General features: G+C 43.0%; 2 protein-coding genes across 2 annotated transcripts in view; both read left to right on the forward strand.

The window, feature by feature from the left end:
- Positions 1–910: 910 nt before the first annotated feature.
- Positions 911–2,921, forward strand: LYRM9 (LYR motif containing 9). Its single transcript, XM_014881155.2, has 3 exons — positions 911–1,036; positions 1,655–1,747; positions 2,734–2,921. Exons 1-3 carry the CDS (start codon positions 914–916, stop codon positions 2,749–2,751), a joined length of 234 nt encoding a protein of 77 aa, XP_014736641.1. The 5' UTR covers positions 911–913; the 3' UTR covers positions 2,752–2,921.
- Positions 1,015–18,321, forward strand: part of NOS2 (nitric oxide synthase 2) — a 32,570-nt gene continuing 15,263 nt past the window's right edge. The window contains exons 1-4 of the mRNA XM_088177207.1: positions 1,015–1,036; positions 1,631–1,747; positions 2,734–2,782; positions 4,618–17,567. The gene's annotated coding sequence lies outside the window, so the exon portion shown is untranslated. The remainder of the gene's footprint in view (positions 1,037–1,630; positions 1,748–2,733; positions 2,783–4,617; positions 17,568–18,321) is intronic.

The following is an 18,321-nucleotide window of genomic DNA, read 5'->3' on the forward strand; positions in this document are numbered from 1 at the left end:
GCATGCACCTACTTCATTATTCAGTTGCTTATTTATTATGTTTATTCTTAAGAGTAATGATGTAAAAGTGCTTTTTCTGCAAATGTTAATTTAGTTCTCTACAGATGGCAACCATCTGTTAAATGACAAGACATTTACAGTCTTTGATTAGCACTTTATAGGACTTGGATGGACTTACTGCTACGACATGTAAATATAGTTATGGAAGTGAAACTTGGTAGATTTGTTCTTTTCCTGTTGCTGTTACCAATACATGTAAAATTTCAAACCTGGTAATGTTTTTTCCTGTCTTCTCCTATATTTATCCATGTTGTTTCCAGCAGAAGCCTTGAAATTCTTGACAGAATGACAAAATAGGAAATATTGTTAAATTCCAGCACCATTTGTAGTCATTATGAGTGTCTAATTCTAAAAAGCCACCATGTGGATGAACTCCTAGGGATGCTCAAGGGAAGCACTGGGAGTTTGAAGGACTTTAGGGATCCTGGCTTAGCGAGTAGGAACCTCACTGTGGGCTGTGATACAGGTTCGGGTAGGCACCAAAGTTACTCTGGCAATCTGTAAAACCCTGGCACAATTGTCTGTAAAACCTGGCACACGTGGCTACTGCCATCACAAAGTGACCCTCTGGGGTGAGCTCACACTTTGTGTTTACTCCCTGAGCAAAGGCAGCCAGGCCCCGTCTGTCCCTAAACCCTGCGACTTCATTTCACGTTGGGCTCTCTGCAGGTTGTGCTGCCGAGCCTCGGTCTGCCGGCCCTGTTTTCCCTGTGTGCTGTTACTTTGTGCTTTTATTTCTGTGCTGTCAGTAGCACTGACACTGCTCTGGTTTGTTCTCCCTGTGTATTGTGACTGTGTTTCCATCCCGTGCCGTGGTACCTGACGCTGCTCCGTTCTCCCGCAGGGCCCGGCCATGCCGCTGCCGCGGGCGGAGCTGGTGCGCAGCTCTCTGCAGCTCTACCGGTACCTGCTGCGCTGCTGCCGCCGCCTGCCCGCCGGCCCCGTCCAGCAGCACTACAGACACGCCATCAGACAGGTCAGACACCCCGCGGGCGCCCGGGGGCTCCCCTGCTGCTCTCCTGCAAGCTTGACACCTTGGTGCATTTGAAGGGTTATACTGAGAGTGTGTGAAGGACCGTTTCTTTTTGTTTGCTTTGAATCTGAAACCTATTTTTCTCGGCTTTCATCTCTAATTCTTGTTTTAGTCAAGAGAGTGAACAGTCATTACTTACTCCATAAACACACCCTTTATGAGGAGACCTGGCTCCTTGTCAGTCATTTATATATCCCCCATCTGGGTAAATCTCATCTGACTGTTGGTATTCCACACTTCATATGGAAGCAATTTCATGCCTTTGATCATACCTGATGTCCTGTGTCTTTCTAGTTTTAACACACCAGACAATTTCAATTGTTCTGAATTGAAGTTCTCTGGGGTTTTTGTTGTTATTGTATGAAAGGAGTAGAATACTTAACATGAAATTCCGTATGACCAGATTTTTTATGGAAAGAGGATGGCCAGGTGTTACAATGTGTAGTTTTACCTTTCCAGACCAACATTTTATTTGCAACAAATATTTTTCTGAGATTTAAATGCTGTCTTTATTTTGCCAACTGTTGTGTTGACAAGTCAGTGACACTTGGAATGTTGCAGAGTTTCAAGGTCCATGCTGATGAAGACGATCCTGAGCGAATCCAGCAGATCATTAAGAGAGCCATTGAAGATGCTGACTGGGTGATGAATAAAGTAAGTGCCTCGGATTGTCTGCCTTTTGGTTTCAGTTCAGAACAAAGAAGAAAACATTGGAAAGCAAGTTCTGAATAGGGAATTGTTGTCCTGGATGTTGAAGTGTCTGAGTGAAAGGAAATATTCAGCCAGGAGGGATCTGTGATTGACGATTTTTGTTTAAAAATTATCTTAGTATAAACTAATGTTGGGTTTTTTTCAGAACCAGTAACAATTTAGGTTGATCTCTGTGTCCTTGTTTCCATGAAGAATTCTATTAAATATCAGTAGTGGTGGCTAGTATCACTCTATTATAGGAGAAAAAATTTAAATACAGCATTTTGCAAGTCACGTCTTGCTATGCATCATCTGCTTTCCTAACAGAATCTATCGTCAGACAATTTACACGAACTTCCAGAACTACTGTTGCTTTTCCTCAGACCTTGCCCATGCTGCAGAGGCCAGGGATAGACCACACAGGGGCAAAGCTGTGGGTGCACAGTTGGCACCCAGTGGATCTGCCCCTGTGCTGTCAGTGTGGTTTCTCAGAAGGAAGGATGAGGATGGTTTGCAGTAGACAGCTGAGAGTGAGTGACCTGTGCTTCCTGGGATTTCGGTCTGGCTGGGGAGGATGATACCTTAACATGGTGGATAATCAAACAAGTCAAAAGTTCAGCTTGCTCTCTAAATATCTATGATTTAATTTACTAAGTGACTGTTAAGTCCTTCTCTCTGCCAGTCCATGAAATCCAAATGAGAATTGTTATAGGAGCAAGCACAGATTAGTCACAGATTATATTAGCAGTAACCAAATTTCAGCAGGTACAATCTAGTCAATAACTGTGCCTGATTTATTGTTTTATGCTGCAAAGGGAAAGCCTACAAAATTTCAATCTAACTTAATGAAAAAGGACATAAATTTATGTGGATCATGAAGAGTTGTAAATCCTTGTTGGTATGAACTTTTACTTAGTTATGTGCTTTCCCACAATTTTTTTTTTTTTCAGTATAAAAACCAGAAGTAGAAGAGGAAGAATGAAGCCAAGAAGGACTTCGGTAAACATCCTTAGAGGACTTGCTGTCAAGCCCAGTACTATATTAGAATTATTGCCTGAAGTTTTCTCTTGGATAATATAAATACAATAATTTATGTTTCACTGGGATGTCATGAAGCTAAATTATATTTCTGAAGCTATTTAATTTTGTAAATGGCTTTGTGTAATCACAGTCTTCTAAGTTAAAGCCCAAGCTTGCCTAACATTTGAGTAACTTATTCCATGATACTGTTAGGCCTGGATCAACCCTAGCAGTGTGTGCTAACACTTGTGCAGGTTCTTTGGGGACAAGGGATGTCTTTTGGGGACGTCCTCAGTGTGTGTGACACTGATTATGGCAGGCACTCTGCTGGCTCACACCAGCCTCTGCTGGGATGGTCACAGTGCCACTTGGGCCGGGTCTGTGCCCCTCCAGCCGGGTCTGTGCCCCTTCAGCCGGGTCTGTGCCCCTCCAACCGGGTTCTGTGCCCATTCAGCCGGGTCTGTGCCCCTTCAGCCGGGTCTGTGCCCCTCCAGCCGGGTCTGTGCCCCTTCAGCCGGGTCTGTGCCCCTCCAGCCGGGTCTGTGCCCCTCCAGCCGGGTCTGTGCCCCTTCAGCCGGGTCTGTGCCCCTCCAGCCGGGTTCTGTGCCCGTTCAGCCGGGTTCTGTGCCCCTCCAGCCGGGTTCTGTGCCCCTCCAGCCGGGTTCTGTGCCCCGACCAGCGCAGTCGCTGCCTGTGCGATGCTCTGCAGCTCAGAGGTTTCACAACGCTTTTCAGCACATAAGAAAGGTCCTTTGAAGCGAGGGGTGGGTGTCGTTTGGGGGGGGGCCGCCGTGGCAGTCCGGGGTGCTTTCCCGGGGGAGCAGAGCCGGGCACAGCCCGCGGTGCCCGCCCGGCTGCAGTTGCGGCGGGCGGCCTGCAGGTGGCGGTGCCGGGCCGGCACAGGCACGAGCCCCGGGGTCGCCATGGGCGAGCGGAGTTCGGTGAGACCGCCCCGGGAACGGGGCTGCCTCTGAACTTCACAAAGTATTGGATCAAAAACCTTCCTTTTCTCCGCTGACCCTACTCTCCTGGAATTCCTGCTCTCTGTTTTACTTCCTCTGCCATCCCCACTATTGTTCCTCTCTCTGCTCCTATTCTTTCACATCACCTTAACTTTCGTTATCTTTATTTTACCTATTTCTTAATGCTGTCCTCATCTTGTCTCTCTACCCCACTTACTTCTCCTCAAGTCTTTTTCTGTACCGGATGATACTCAGTACTATGCTGGAGCCAGCCTTCTGCTTAACTTCTGATAGAGCAGGAAGGTAATACACTTTCTCAACAGAGTAGGCTTTTCTCCATGTGAGGAAAGCCAGTTTGTCTTTCTACCTCAGTACATTATTTTTTGAAATTACTGCCATTCTGGTTTAAATTTTCAAAATAATTTGTTGCAAGGTAGAGCACAGAAAGTTTCAACCTCGGCAGTCAGCAAGGCATATCCAGTATGATCTTGAACACTAATAAAAAAGCTCAAGCATTTTTGATTGAAACTCTCTGTGCTGCTTCTGATCAAGACCAGCAAACAGGAGACCTGTGCTGTTCTCCAGGTCTGTTCTGCGTGTGTGGTCTGTAGCATAGAGATGCACTGAATTTTCTATCACTGCAATAGTGATTAAAAACTCTAAGACTTAGTGGGATTAAAGTGTATGGAAGCATGGCAGTTTCCTGAACTTTAAATGTAGAGTGGTCACACCCCTCTATGGCTTTAATTAACTTTTGGTAGTGTGAGATGTAATATTTTGTTCAGTTAAAAAATAGGATAATTGCATGTGTTTAAATCATTCTTACATGCCTGTTATTTAATTTATGGCTAGTTCAAGAGGGAAAGGACCATGGAGCTGGAAGGTACAGCCATGGCATGTCTGCAGCTCCAGATGTCTGAGGTGCCAGCTGGGATATGGGAGCATCAGACCAAAGGTATGATAGATGTAATTGATATGAAGGACCAGGATCTGAGAATTTTAGGGTTTGGAAAGTGATAGAGCATTCAATTCTCAGTAGGGCAGACAGAGAGCAAGGTTGGTGAGGCAGCAGACATCATGAGTAAATATTTTAATAGTACTGATTCAACTGGAGGTATGAGAAGATGTCTGAGGGGACTTTTGTACAAACATAATCTGGTCTTCAAAGTAAAAAAAACCTTTTAATAGAATCAAAGATAATTTTATTTACTCAACGTATAGGTAATTTTCCTGCTGGTGAAGAGATATGATGCTAACTATTTACTTCCTTGTAATAGTGAAAGTAACTCCCATACCTCAGACATGTTTCTGTAATGACTGGACTGAAGAGTCCTTCAGCTGCAGAGCTGAGGCTTTTATGTTTTCAAGACCTTATACAAATTCTCCAGCAGCATAATTTGACACCAAAGATGTTATAGTAACCCAGATGGAAATGAGAACCTGAACTCTGAAAGGGGTTTTGGGCAGAACTTCAGTATTTTCGACCAAAATTATTATTCCAAAAACTTCTGCTCAGAAGTCATTTAACCCTGGAGCTGTCCAAATTAATCACTCACTGACCTGTCTGACCCGTGACTCTCTTCACCTGTGTTTGAGCAGCTCTGCCTCTCTGCCACCCAGCCCTGCTGAGCCCAAAGAGCTGTTCCCTGTTCCCTTGGTGCTGCTGTGCTGGCAATTGCTGCCCACAGTGACAAAGACACGGTCACAGGCAGCGTCCTCCCGGGTTCTGCTGTGGCAGAAAAGGAGAAAATAGCCACCCCAAATAGACTGGTGCATCTGTGTTCCCATCTTCAGTTCTCCAGAATCTCTGACCACAAAGATGATGGGTAAACATCATGCATGGCTGTGTTGCATTCTGTAATTATTTTTGAAGAGTTTAAAAAACTCGTGATGCTCATGAGGCTGCGGGCAGAGCGAGGGATAATGTCAGTAAAAGGAGAAAAGTGTATTATAGGCTTCAGTTTCTTTTACTGGAATGAGGAACCCGTTTCTGTGCCAGTTCTGGTAAGTGATGGGCAGTTGGTAGGTGATTGCAGTAACCAAGGATCAAGGGCAGGCAGGAGGTGCTGTCAAAGCCCTGCTCTGTGGCTCACTGCAGAAGAATTCAGTTGCCACCACCAGTTTCAGTGGGGAAGAGTATCCTGTGCCATTGGCTAGCCCAGGGTTTTTATTGTGTTGAAACAAATGTAATAACTACATTCTGCCAAAAACACTTTTGCAGCTGGTTCCAATAAGATCTTGAGTCAATAACTTCTCCTAGGTAGTCCACAAGTAGGAGCTGAGTGAAGTTACCAGTTCAAAGGTTGTGTGCAGGCAACTCTTGATTAAGGCAGCAAGGGTTTCACTGGAGGCTTGTTATGTAAGAGCAAGACAAACATTAGAACAAGGAAAGACAGTTGGAACACTTCTGATTAATAAAGTGATATCATGCTTTACATTCCTGAAGTATGGAGAAATGAATCATTTAAATCACTCTACAGACTTATCAGCATCCAGTCTAAGGGCAGAACCAACACTGGTGCTATACTTTCAGTTCTGGGTGTACCCTTGGAAGCCTAAAGCTGAAATTGTATGAATAATCTGTACACTACAAATATGGAAGTAATATGTCAAAAGATGAATCAGTAGCATTAGGTTGTTCAATGTATTTTTAGTGTCTATGTTCCTGCTCTTAAGTCCACAGAGAAATGGTAAAAACCACTTTGGTTATTATCAGCCCTGGACCCTCATGCAGGAGCTTCCTGTGGAGTGAAAATCTTTCCCTTTTATTTATTTTTGTAATTCATTTATTCGTTTCAGGTTTTGGTATGGACAAGATTGTAAATTCATGATTTATGTAATATCCAACATAGCACTCTGCCCTTCACGTGGCCAGAGACAAATACACTTCTGATCACATTCTTGTGTCAGAACTGTTACTGATTTCCATTCACACTTGCCACCAAAAGTCATTTGAGCCTTGTGGGTATTGAATAGAATATTTCCAACCCAGGCCAGGCCTTGCTTAGCACCATTTGTCAGTAATGGAATATTCTTTAAATCATTCTTTAGCACTTCATAAACTTCTTCACGTGCTGAGTTATGTCACAGGCATTGCTTTTTGTTAGGGACACTTGAGCATGACGACTTGATGTTAAACAAACTCCCCCCACCCCGTGTTGTTTGGCTCATTTTCAAATGTCATAAGGAAGTAATCTTTACTGTGATACTGTAAGGAAGAGGAATACACACTATTTCTGAGAAAAACAAAGAATATTCTCTCACATCTTTTTTGAAGGAAACAGCTTCTTATTTTTAATAGCTTTTAACTTGGCATTATAAATTGTGCCTTCATATACAGCTTTGATAATCTGCAAAGTGAACAGGCAGCACACCTTAAATACTCAATATCATAATATCTATTCATTGTGAGAGTCCTTGACCTAAAACTGTAAGAACAGCTCTTTAGAACTTTATGCTCTACCATGTCACGTCCCTCGGTGTCACCCCAAAGAGCAGGGGTGATTTGAGGTGAGCAGTGGCTTGGTCAGGGCAGTCTAAAGCAGTCCCTGACAAACAACACTGCTGGACAGGGACCTGCACTGCTCACTTGGTCTGTCCCTTTCCTGCAGCCTTGCCTGCTGCTCAGAGCTGGAACACGAGCCAGCTGCTGCATCTTTCAACTTTTGTATTATTTGATTCACTTATCTTATACTTCTGTCAAGCCAGGTTTTATGAAATAGTGTTAACTGAAGTATACACTAGTCATCAAGTACTCCTTTCAGCTTGTGATTAAACAGGGCAGACACATTAACTTTAAAAAAACCCATCTCTTTGAAGACTATTTTCTGTTTTCCTCATAATCGTGTTTCATATTTAAAACAGTTTTTAAAAGTTTAGAAGCAGAGGGAGGCATCTGTCACTTGCACCTAAGAGATTAACAGTGTTTGTCACTGGGGGAGAGGTCCCTGGCATTGCTCACTTCACTTGTGGAGTCTGAAGGGGAATGTTCTGGGACTGCTGTTTGCTGTCCTCACCTGTGGACACTGAACTTACCCCTTCTGTAACTACCAGCCTGGGTGACTTTTCCCCCAGAAGAATCTGCTTTCATGTTCTGCATGAATCCATTTTGAAAAGGATTATCTTGATTTTTGTTTTTTTTAATCAGCAGCTTGTGAGCCAGCTTGGTTTGGGTGCTTCACAGAATCATTCAGGCAAAAGACTTGCCAGCCTATGGAGTGCCAGCTGTGCCAGCTGTGCCCAATCCCCACCTTGTCCCCAGCCCAGAGCACTGAGTGCCAAGTCCAGGCCTTCCTTGGACACCTGCAGGGATGGGGACTCCAAACCTCCCTGCCCATGTTTGACATCCCTTTCTGTGAAGAAACTCCTCCTGAAGTCCAGCCTCAACCTCCCCTGGCACAGCTTGAGTCTGTATCACTACCCCATATAAAATATTTTCTTCAGCTGCAGCTGCACAACTTCAGACTGAACGGCCTCATTGCCTGTGGGCTTCCTTCTGCCAGGGTTCAGCATCATCTGTTTAAAAAACACTGCACTTAATATCTTTTTATTGTTATACCTTATTTTTTGCACCATCTGTTATTCATTCTTGTTGAGAGAAGTTTAAAACTGCTGGTGTTTTGATTAATGTTCTCCCCTTCTACAGAATGGATTTTTTTAGATGCAAGATTGACAATCAATTCTTGTAACTGATGAGGTTGACTCATATTCTCCATTAAATAAAATCACACAAGATCTGGGATTTTCTCAGTCTTGCTTCAATTTCTTAGCAGTCATTTCATCTACAGAAAGTGGGCTGTGTCTCAGCTGGTGTGGAACAAGGAACAAGGAAAACTGAAAACAAATGCCAAGCAGAAGTTAGTCTGGAAAATATTATATCATGGTGGTGGACACAGGCAAAGGTTGAATATTTTGGAGCCACCTTCGTGATACTGAGCCAATAGGAGGACTGACTTTTCATTTCTAAAAATAGAGTATTTTGGTTCCTACAATTGCGCAACTGCAAGGGCTTCTTTCTCTTTTATTTTCTGTGTTTCCCTCCCATTTCTAGAGGTCGCAGAAATGGTGTGTTTAACCACAGTTTACAGTACAGAATGCTGACACCTGTTGAGTCTTGAAGCTTTCTTTCCCTCAAGAGCCCTTTTGAGTTTGTCCTTTTCCTAGCTGGAAGTATCTCACAGAGTGCATTGAAGCTTTCTGGCCAAGATTTCAAAAGTAATTCTTAGAATTACCTTTTGAGGTGCTTAATTCAGGAGACCTTCAAAGGGCACACAGCAGCTCTCAGACAGGCTGGGACTTGGGACAAGCAGCAGGAAATTGCTTATTCTCCCCTAGCATGGCTCTGAGTTAGGGATACTGACATGGTAATGATCATTTTACAACTATTTCAGAAACATGGTTTAAAAATACTGAGATCTCAAACCTTGCTCCCAGCTGACAGAATAGAGCCTGTAGGATGTCACAGTGACACTATGCCAAATCTGGTTACTTCTAATAGATTAAATACAGTGAAAAGGCATCCAGGGTTTATTAAGAAATTTGAGATGGAGAGCCAATCCCTGCACTAACTTCATTATCCTCATAAGCAAAGGTGCAGGTTTTATAGCTGAGGTAATTATAAAGAATGTACACAATATGAGTGGTATTTAGCATAAAAAGTAACTTGAATGAACCATGTCTGGTTGAGAGAGGAACAGAACCATAAATCCTTTGATCTAACAATGAGGCTTTGAAGGAACAGGTTGGGTACAGTACTGAACCTGGAATCCACTCACTTTATTGTATTATATGGGGAGGGCTTTATTTATTTACTACTTAGGAAGTGTTTTCAATTTTATAAGTGTCTGAAAGAAATCACAGTTCATAATTATGTAGCTTTGCTCCACAGAACTCTGTAACACTAGTAAAAACCTCTGGAATTCATAGGGACTGTCCGTTAAATGGGAGACACAAATCTTGCCTTTGTGCTCTATCAAATTCTGTCTTGGTCTGTACTAACAAAACCAGTCTGGATAATTGTTTATCAGAATGTTTACTTTCCATGCTGTTCTTGGGTTCTGAGCCAAACTGGAATCAAAGGGAAAGACTCCCATGTACTTCAGTGATGTTCACCATCTTAAACCATTTTTCACTACCTGGAATACTCAGAGGAATAGCCTGTGGTCAATCATGATTACCAGAAATAGAAGTGAAACACTCTGCTCAATCCTGGCTACTAGAATTAAAAGTGAAACAGTTTTGTTTGTCCAGTTTTACAAAACATGGTGTCTGCAGCAGCCTGGGTGGACAAGTTCAAGAGGTGAGTTTGATGCTGAAGGCAAATATACCTTCATAAATCAGTTGGAATCTGGGCCCAAAGGCATCACTCTATGTGAGGGGAAGGCAGAAAGAATTCTGAAGTTTATGTGTCCAGTAATAAGTTGCTTTCTTACCCCATGCTGATATGCTCTTTTGGAAAAATAAATATTAAAAGTCCTGCTGCTGCCTTTAGTGCTGAAGATCTGCCTTCCTTTTTTCTTGTCTTCAACTCTCAGTGTTAAATCCAGCAGTCTGTTTAAAAATGAGCTGATGGTTTGCTGGGCAGTCGTTTATACTGGGCTCATTTGTTTGTCTCACTGCTGGCCTGGCTCCTTCCTTCTCCACACTGCACTCAGTTTGCTGGGTAGTCAGAGATGGGGTGCTGTGTTTCCTGCAGAATTAGCATCCAGCTGGGTAGGAGCTTATTACAAGACCCAACCAAAACCCTGCACAAGTCATTTCTTACATCCTCTTCCAAAGGTGTCACACGCTGCGTGGGCAGAAGCTTGGGAAGTCACCTTTTCTGCAATGGTTGTTCTATCAAATCAAGACATTAACTGCAAGGATTTCCCTCTTATGAATGTGAAGTCATTGCAGGGTGCCAGCCATCTGTCACACGTGCAGCTTTGCTCTTCCATTAAACAGAAATGGGACTTCAAAAGGAAAACATGGGAGAAAATTGGGATCAGAGATGTTACATTGGATGAGACACTTCATGGAAGTACAGAAGCTGTTGATCCCCAAAAACACCACTAGGAAGAGGAGCAGGGTGTATTTTTGGAAAATTCTCAGCTTGCCATTAAGTTTTTGAAGCTGGTGCTTGAGAAGAAAGAAGGAAATGTTGTAATGGTTTTCAGCTTGTGCTGGTCAGAGAGGTCTCCTGAGCTGCCCAAACCTAATGGACAGTGTTGTAAGTCACAGTAAATTCCCCTATATTTTCCCTTCTTCCAGGTTTCAGATGACTAAATCAAAAGTAATCATCATAAAAACAAGGTGAGGCAAGAACATGTTTTTGACCAAAAAAAGGTTTCTATTTCTGTCCCTGAAGTGACATACACAGCCTTCATCAGCAACCCTTGCTTTGGAGGCTGTGGTCCAAATCCTCCTCACTGCAAGAGTTGGGTGAAACATTTAGACTGAATGAAATAATTGTTTTGCCTTTTATCCTTTCAGAAATGGATGCAAAATTTGTTATGGCTAATAATAGCACCTACTAATTAATCTGTTTCAATCTTTTGATGTGTGTACTAGGACTGTTTATTATAGATTAACCCCTGTGACTCTAACCCACTCCATAAAGCCACCTATCACTTTCTAGAACCTGACCCTGTCAACACATATTCTTCCACATCTCTTTTTTGTATTTTCAGTGACTTTTCAAACTCCCAAATGGTGTCCCCCATTCCAAATGTAGCTTCAAAGACCATCTTCTCTGTCACTGTGGTCAACAGTTGTCTCAGTCAGCAGTGGGTTTGCTCACTGAATGAAAACCAAGCTAAATAGTATGTCCCTAACCTGGAATTCCTATAGAAGGAGAGTGAAGGAAAAGCAGCACCACTGGAGTATCTGCATCCTTCAGTGGTGATCCACTGAGTCCAGTCTGGGCCTCCAGTACACAAAGAGTGAGTTCAGTGGAGGCCATCAAGGTGATTGGAGCTGGGGCATGGTGCTGCCTCATGGGGAGAGGCTGGAGGAACAGGAGAAGAGGAGCAGCCTTGCAGTGGCTTTCAGGTCACTGAGGAGATGGAGTCAGGCTCTTTGCAGGGGTGGGAAGATGAGAAGCAACGTGCAGAAGTTGAAATTAGAAGTCCAGGCTGGGTATAAGGAGAAATTTTATCCCCACAAGGACAGTCACCCTCACCTCACAGCTGACCCTGCTTTGGGAAGGAGATTGAACTAGCTGAAATGCTGAGGTCCCTTCCAACCTGGGAACCTGTGCATAATGTCACTTGTTACTGAGTTCTTTTCAGTTATGGGAGTCTGAGGAATATTTTGTAAATCCCAGCACTATTCACTGTACCCTATCTCAGCAACTGCCTCAGTTCCCCTGCGTGTTGAGTTTGCTTGCTAGGCAGTTCCACATGAAGAAACAATTGTTCTATTCAGTGATGGAGGATTAATGAGAGTCTGTGTGCCCATGTTCCCAAAGCACACCTTGGGTATGTGACACAGCACCAGGGACACAGGTAAGCCCCAGGTGCAAGCAGCACTGCCTGGAGTGAGCTTGTACAGCCAAGACTGCTCCTTCCCTGCTGACTGACAAGGTAGGGTGAATGTTTCTCCAGTTATACAATCATTGGATGATCAACTAGCAAATTAGAAAAAGGAGATGTAGCAAGAAGATATGTTCAGACTGAAGTATTTATTTAGATTTGTGATAGGAGACAAAATTTCCTGAATTAGTTCAAAGATTCACTCCATGAATTGGAAGTTGCTGCAGCGTGGCAGAAGATTGTGTTCTGGGATGCTCCACAGAGATCAGATGGGGAAATTGTGTTTCAGTGTATAAGTATTGAGCTGCACTTGCAGCTTGAAATCAATGAAAACTGACTAAAAATACTCTGAAGAATGTGCCATGGAAATTGTTTATTCTAATAGGGGAAGGTAGATAGTTGCTAGAGAAGGAGCTGTAAGCTCACACCCCACATCCTCTGGCACCAGTTCCCTATTGGGAAGGGCAGAGGAGAGGCAATTTCATTCTCATGGAAAGTTTTGAAAATGTGATGTAATTCATACAGACACTGAAAGTTGTGCAGACATAGGCAAGACTGACCTGACTGTAATGCTTAGCAAGGAGTCCTTAAAAGCAATGGAAGTAATAAAATTGTGTATATAGATAAAATAGAGCCATAAAATTACCTGAGAAAACCTCTGTCTTCATGGAGGACACATGGAAAGCGGGTCAGCATCCTTTGGTTTTGTATAAACTAAGGTACAGTGTCCAAAGGGTGACCCCTGAATGAGCAGGAAACGACTGAGGAGATAAAGGCAGGTGTAAGGAAAAGAGACTCAGAAGTCACCAATAAAGAGAAGCAGATAAGTTATTCCAACAGTGCTGTGTGTTTTGGAGTAAAAACATCAAAGGTTTTAGATTCAGAATTCAAGTTACTTCTATACTTCAATATTCTGTTCTTCATTTTGGCCCAGAAATTTATGGGTTGTTTTTTCAAAACCAGTATTCAAATCTCTTCTGTTACCTGTCCTTGGTTAGAGATTCCACTGGCCTCAGCCAGTGCTCTTTTCCTGAAATTGGAATTTCTTCTTCAGACCATACTTTTCCTAAAGAATCATTTGCAGCTCTGTAGTTCTCATAAAAGCTCTAAAGCATAAAACACTTTTTTTGCACACAGTAATCTCACAGTCTTTTTTTTTTCTGTTCTGCTGTGACAAGCATGGATTGCAGGAGCAGAAGTACCAAACACTGTTCTACACCTTTTCCTGATCCACATGCCAGCTTTGCCTCATGCTCCACACAGGGACATCTTCAGTGTAGTGAAATGATGTCCAGGAGTGCAGGACACCAGGCTTTAGGCCCAGTCAACTGCTAATTGCTATTTTGCTGGTATTTTGCTGTAGTTTTGTCTTTGCTACTGCAGCTGTGGCTGAGGATCTCAGGGGTGAGTCAGGGGGTGTCAGCAATCACTTCTGCCTGGGCCAACGTGCAGCCAGGCACAACAAAGTCTGGCTATTGATTGTCAGATGGCTTTGGTCCTCCCTCACTTCCTCATCCCTGGGAATTTTGGAGAGGGGACTGATGAGGGAATTCTGTTCTTTCTGCATGTCTGAGTTTGGCCTAACTGACAGCGAGCAGACAGGAAGGGATGGGTTTACTGGCACGTCTCTGCAAATTTAGCACTCTCCTTAACTTTCATTTTCGCCCTCAGATGGTCAGACTGGGAAATTTTCCACCCTGCCCTGCCATCATTTGACATTCAATCTTCCACTGGAGAGCAGGACTTGGCAAACAAAACATTGCACTTTACACATTAAACTACTGCTTCAACTACCTTAAATCTGCAGAAACTAAAAAAGAGTCCAGACACAGCTGGGGTCCTGCTTTTATTTGCATATTTTCAAGAGCCAAGGCCTGGCCTTCTTTTATTTTGCTTTTAGTGCACTTGTTATCCTCACTTTATCATGAACATTTTGAAATAATAAGTCAATGAAGAAGGGGCTACTGTTAATGATGACTATCTTAAAGCCCTTAAAGAAATAATCACGAATCAGAACACAAACAAACAAACAAACAAACAGAGTTGCCATCTTGCAAAGTTTGGGGGAAGATTCAAACCAAACAATTTTCTTGGGGAGATGAAAAACCAAAGCACTGTAAAAGAAAACTGACAGCAGTCAATGGGAGGAGATACTTGGGAACAGCAATAGTTACTATTGTTACTAATTGTACCTTTGTCAGAAACCACCAGACCTGAGGCAAGTCCTAACAAATCTGAGATGGCCGGTGTTCAGAGGGGCTGTACTGTGTTTATTGTGCTGTCACATGCAGCACTGCTGCAAGGCACATCTCAGACAATAGTTACATAAGTTAGGAAAAGGGAGGTAGAAAAAGCTCACTAATAGCCCGTGAAAAGTTGGCACAGCTCAACATCTCTTGGGGTTCCATGGAGTTGGGAAGATCAGCCCTTGTCATGAGCTTTGCCTCAGTGTAGTTGTTCTTTGGAGACTCCAAATGCCCTGATGTCAGAGGAGCAACCTTACCAACAGCTTGATTTGTGTTTTCAGGAATGTGACTTCTTGAGCTCTTACACAGTCTTGCAGATATAATGTAAATTATGATATCAGACACAAAATGTGACTCACTTAGAAGGAAATTGCAGAGGGCTGATTGTTGAGGCTGCAGACCATCAGACACTCAGAAACAAAACAAAATTTAACTCACGATGACAGCATTGAGTCAAAGTCTGCCCTGAAAGGGCACCTCTTTCATCAAAGTTAATGCAAGATAAGCAACCAATTTTTGCACTCTGATGTGGCAGAGGAAAAGTGTCTGTTCAAAAGTAGGAAATATGGGTAGAATTGGTTTTCTGAAGGAAAAACCTTCCAAGCACTGTAGAATATTTGTAGAAGGAGTGCCCAGTGAGCTTGTTTAGTTAATCTCTGGTCCACCTGAGGAATGAATGGTTCTCTCTTGTTCTTACTGTGCAGAGGGAGTTTTATTATTGATTTCAAGTGAATAAAAAATCAGGTCCTGTTTGAGCAACTGGAGTAATTAAGCAGTTCCCTGAATGGCTGTACCTCAGCCAATCCTTTTAACAATTCTCGTAAGGAAAGATGTTTCTCCTCCTCTGGTTATCCCAAATCTGATTTTCTATATCCAATCTCTACATGACCTTTCCTAGATTTCAGCAGTCTCAAGGGAAATAAGGAGGGTGAATACTAAAAGCTTAGAACCCACTGAATTCAAATAAATTTCTACTAAGATATGTTCTTTCTTACAGTACTAGACATTAAGATTCCCTATGTTCTGTAGAAGAAGGAGGTTAATAAGAAAGAGAAGGATGCAAAGAGAATTTTTTTAAACCCTGTTACAAAGTAGCAAATGCAAAGAAGAATGTAAAGGCAGAATTTTCTGGCATGGCATTGAGTGGCACAGCTCTCACACATCATTTCTGCCTGCTGATTATATCTGCCTGATGACTGGAATATTTGAAACAAAGGGATTCACCTGCTAATTCTGGTGAGAGGAAAGACACCACATTAAAGAAAAATCCAACTGTGAAGATTCATGAGCAGTGGATGCTAAGAATCACAGGCTTCATAAAGCCAAGCAAATGAATGCTCAGAAAACTCAGGTCTGTTTATTGAGAGATTCATCTCTAGCAGTCCTGGCTGGGATGCATACAGGGGATCTCGTGCATGAACGTGTGTGCACAGCACTGGCTTTATCTCTAGAAACGCTTTACACAATCACCTATAGTTCATTTTCAAATAGAGAAGCTAGACACAGAGAGAAGAAAACACTTTGCCCAAGCTTGCCCAGTAAAAGAGTGACAGGTGAGAAAATAACACGCATTTCCTCATTTCTCTGGCTGCCTTATTGCCTCATTTCTGTAGATCTTTGGTCAGCAACTGTAAGTCTTTCCCTGTTATCAGTATAACTCATTTGATTCATATTAGTCAGCAGATTTATTCTTCGTCTTTAATTTGTAAACAGCTTCTTTAAAACAGCTGTACATAATATCAAGAAACAGATAAGGCACTGTCTGGTACCACGCTCGTGGGCTGCAGGTGCCTGCAGACAGGGCACTGCTGCCAGCCCTGTCCTGAGGGGTGTCTGCCTTCCAGACTGCAGGGAGAAACCTGGTTTTGGAAAAGGTGTGTGTCCACATGTTGTCTGACATTGAAAATCAGCTCAGCAATCATCCCATCTTCCTCATCCAGCTGTCCCCCTGGTGTTCCCATATACAGCATTCTGGGAATGGTTTGTAGTTCAGGAAGTTGCAGTTTCCTTCCAGTATTCCCAATACTTCAGAAAAGCACCAAGGGACAAATCTCAGGCAGCAACAGGCAGAACAGGGAGCTCTGGAAAGCAAGAAATTCTACAAATACTCTATTGAGAAGGATGCTTTAAAACTTGATCAAAAGTAAGGAGCTATATGTATGTGAAACTTAAAATACCTGTCCTTAGTTACAAGCATGTGGTTAAATGCTTTCCTGGCCTGTATTGTAGAGCTCTACAGCTCTAACATTTGTCTTGAAGTTGCTCACTCTGTTCCTACAGCCATAGGTGATGTACAGGAGGGTGCCTGGAGATTGCCCACACAGGGATAAAAGCTGTAAGAAGCACTTCAGCATTTATTTCTTTTAATTTGAACACTGTGTGCAAGGCTGCAAACAGTGTTCAGTGTGGTACCCTGCCCTTTCCAGGGGCACAAGCAGGAATCAAGGCTGCAGCACCCCGAGGGAAGGAAGGGATGCTGACAGCACGAGGAGCTGCCTCCTGCCCTCACACATCATGTAACCCCGCTCACTCAGCAGCCACACGCCCTCCACTTCTCCAGGCAGCACAGAATCTGGGGAATCCCCCTGATTTCACTATCCATGTCCAGCCTTGCTTGCAGCTGTTTTGCATACATGATGCTGCGCTATAAAATGTTTCAGCCTCCCAGGAGGGATACAGAGCCTGCGAGGTGGAAGGCAGAAACTTTGACAGAGTTGTCTCTCCTGGCAGGGCTGGGACGCGTCTCACTAGAGCACGGTAAGGAGCACCATGTGCAGGTGTCCATTCTGTCATTCATTTACTGCAGCTCACAGGTAAAGTCATTGGATGGCAAACTCTATCTTTTCTTCTATGCTAGGAGCAAAGTGTGGGACTCAGTATCCTGCTCTAGTTCCAAGCTGTCCAGCTGCTCTGAAAACTTTGTCCCTCCCTTCTGCTGATGTGAAGGTTTGTGCATGTCACAGGTAACACTGTGAGTGCTCTCCACAGAACCCCGTGGTGCAGGACACAAAGCACCTGCCTGCTCTGAGTGCCACTGAAGGGAAATGTGAGTCTGCTCTTTCTTTTTGCTTTTTCTTCTTATTTTTTATTTTGATTGTAGTCTTTCTTTCTTCCTGCTATTATTTTTCATACTTTTCTTCTTTTTCCTTATTTTCTTCCTTTTCCTCCTTTTCCTCCTTTTTTCCCCTGTGTATTGTTTTTATGTTTGTGGGGGGGTTTTCCGTTTTTTCCTCTTTTTTTCCTTCCTTTCTTCATGTGTTATGAACCAGATTCAAGTGCTGGGGCTAGTTGTCTCTAACCCACCAATTTACTGACTTGATCTTTCTCTTCTCTCACATCTTCCCTAGCACAAAATCCATTTTATGTTCAGAAATGAGCAGAAAATATATGTTAAAATGAATAGCATAAACTTTGTACACTCTTGTGGAAATGCTGTGTGTTACATTGAAATAAGTGCTACAGATCTTGGAAACCACAGACTTCAGCCTCTCAGAATCCTGTTTGTCTCTGGCAGGTGGATGCGCTGCAAAATGTTGTGGTTCGTTTATGAATAAGATTTTTTCATTACCATGTGAATAACACAGCAACATTTCACATCCCTTTTCTAAGCTTGTGGTCTGCTCAGACACCAATATTTGCTGCTTTACTTGACCAGGGGTCATGTGAAATTCTCTTCCAGTATTTTAGATTAGTACATGGCTGCACGTTACACTGACAAAGTGTTAGTTTTAGTATCAGTACTCTAAGAATCAAGCAATTTTCATTTTGAACACAGGATGTTAGATCAGATCAGTGAGGCT

This window comes from Sturnus vulgaris, chromosome 21 (genome assembly GCF_052056855.1).
Source record: "Sturnus vulgaris isolate bStuVul1 chromosome 21, bStuVul1.hap1, whole genome shotgun sequence".
Taxonomy (NCBI): domain Eukaryota; kingdom Metazoa; phylum Chordata; class Aves; order Passeriformes; family Sturnidae; genus Sturnus; species Sturnus vulgaris.

Bases quoted from the DNA above. Each gene is read 5' to 3' on its own strand.
- LYRM9 (XM_014881155.2), top strand. From the start codon at position 914: ATGCCGCTGCCGCGGGCGGAGCTGGTGCGCAGCTCTCTGCAGCTCTAC. The intron at 1,037-1,654 runs GTCAGACACCCC...GGAATGTTGCAG, and splicing joins ACAGACACGCCATCAGACAG to AGTTTCAAGGTCCATGCTGA.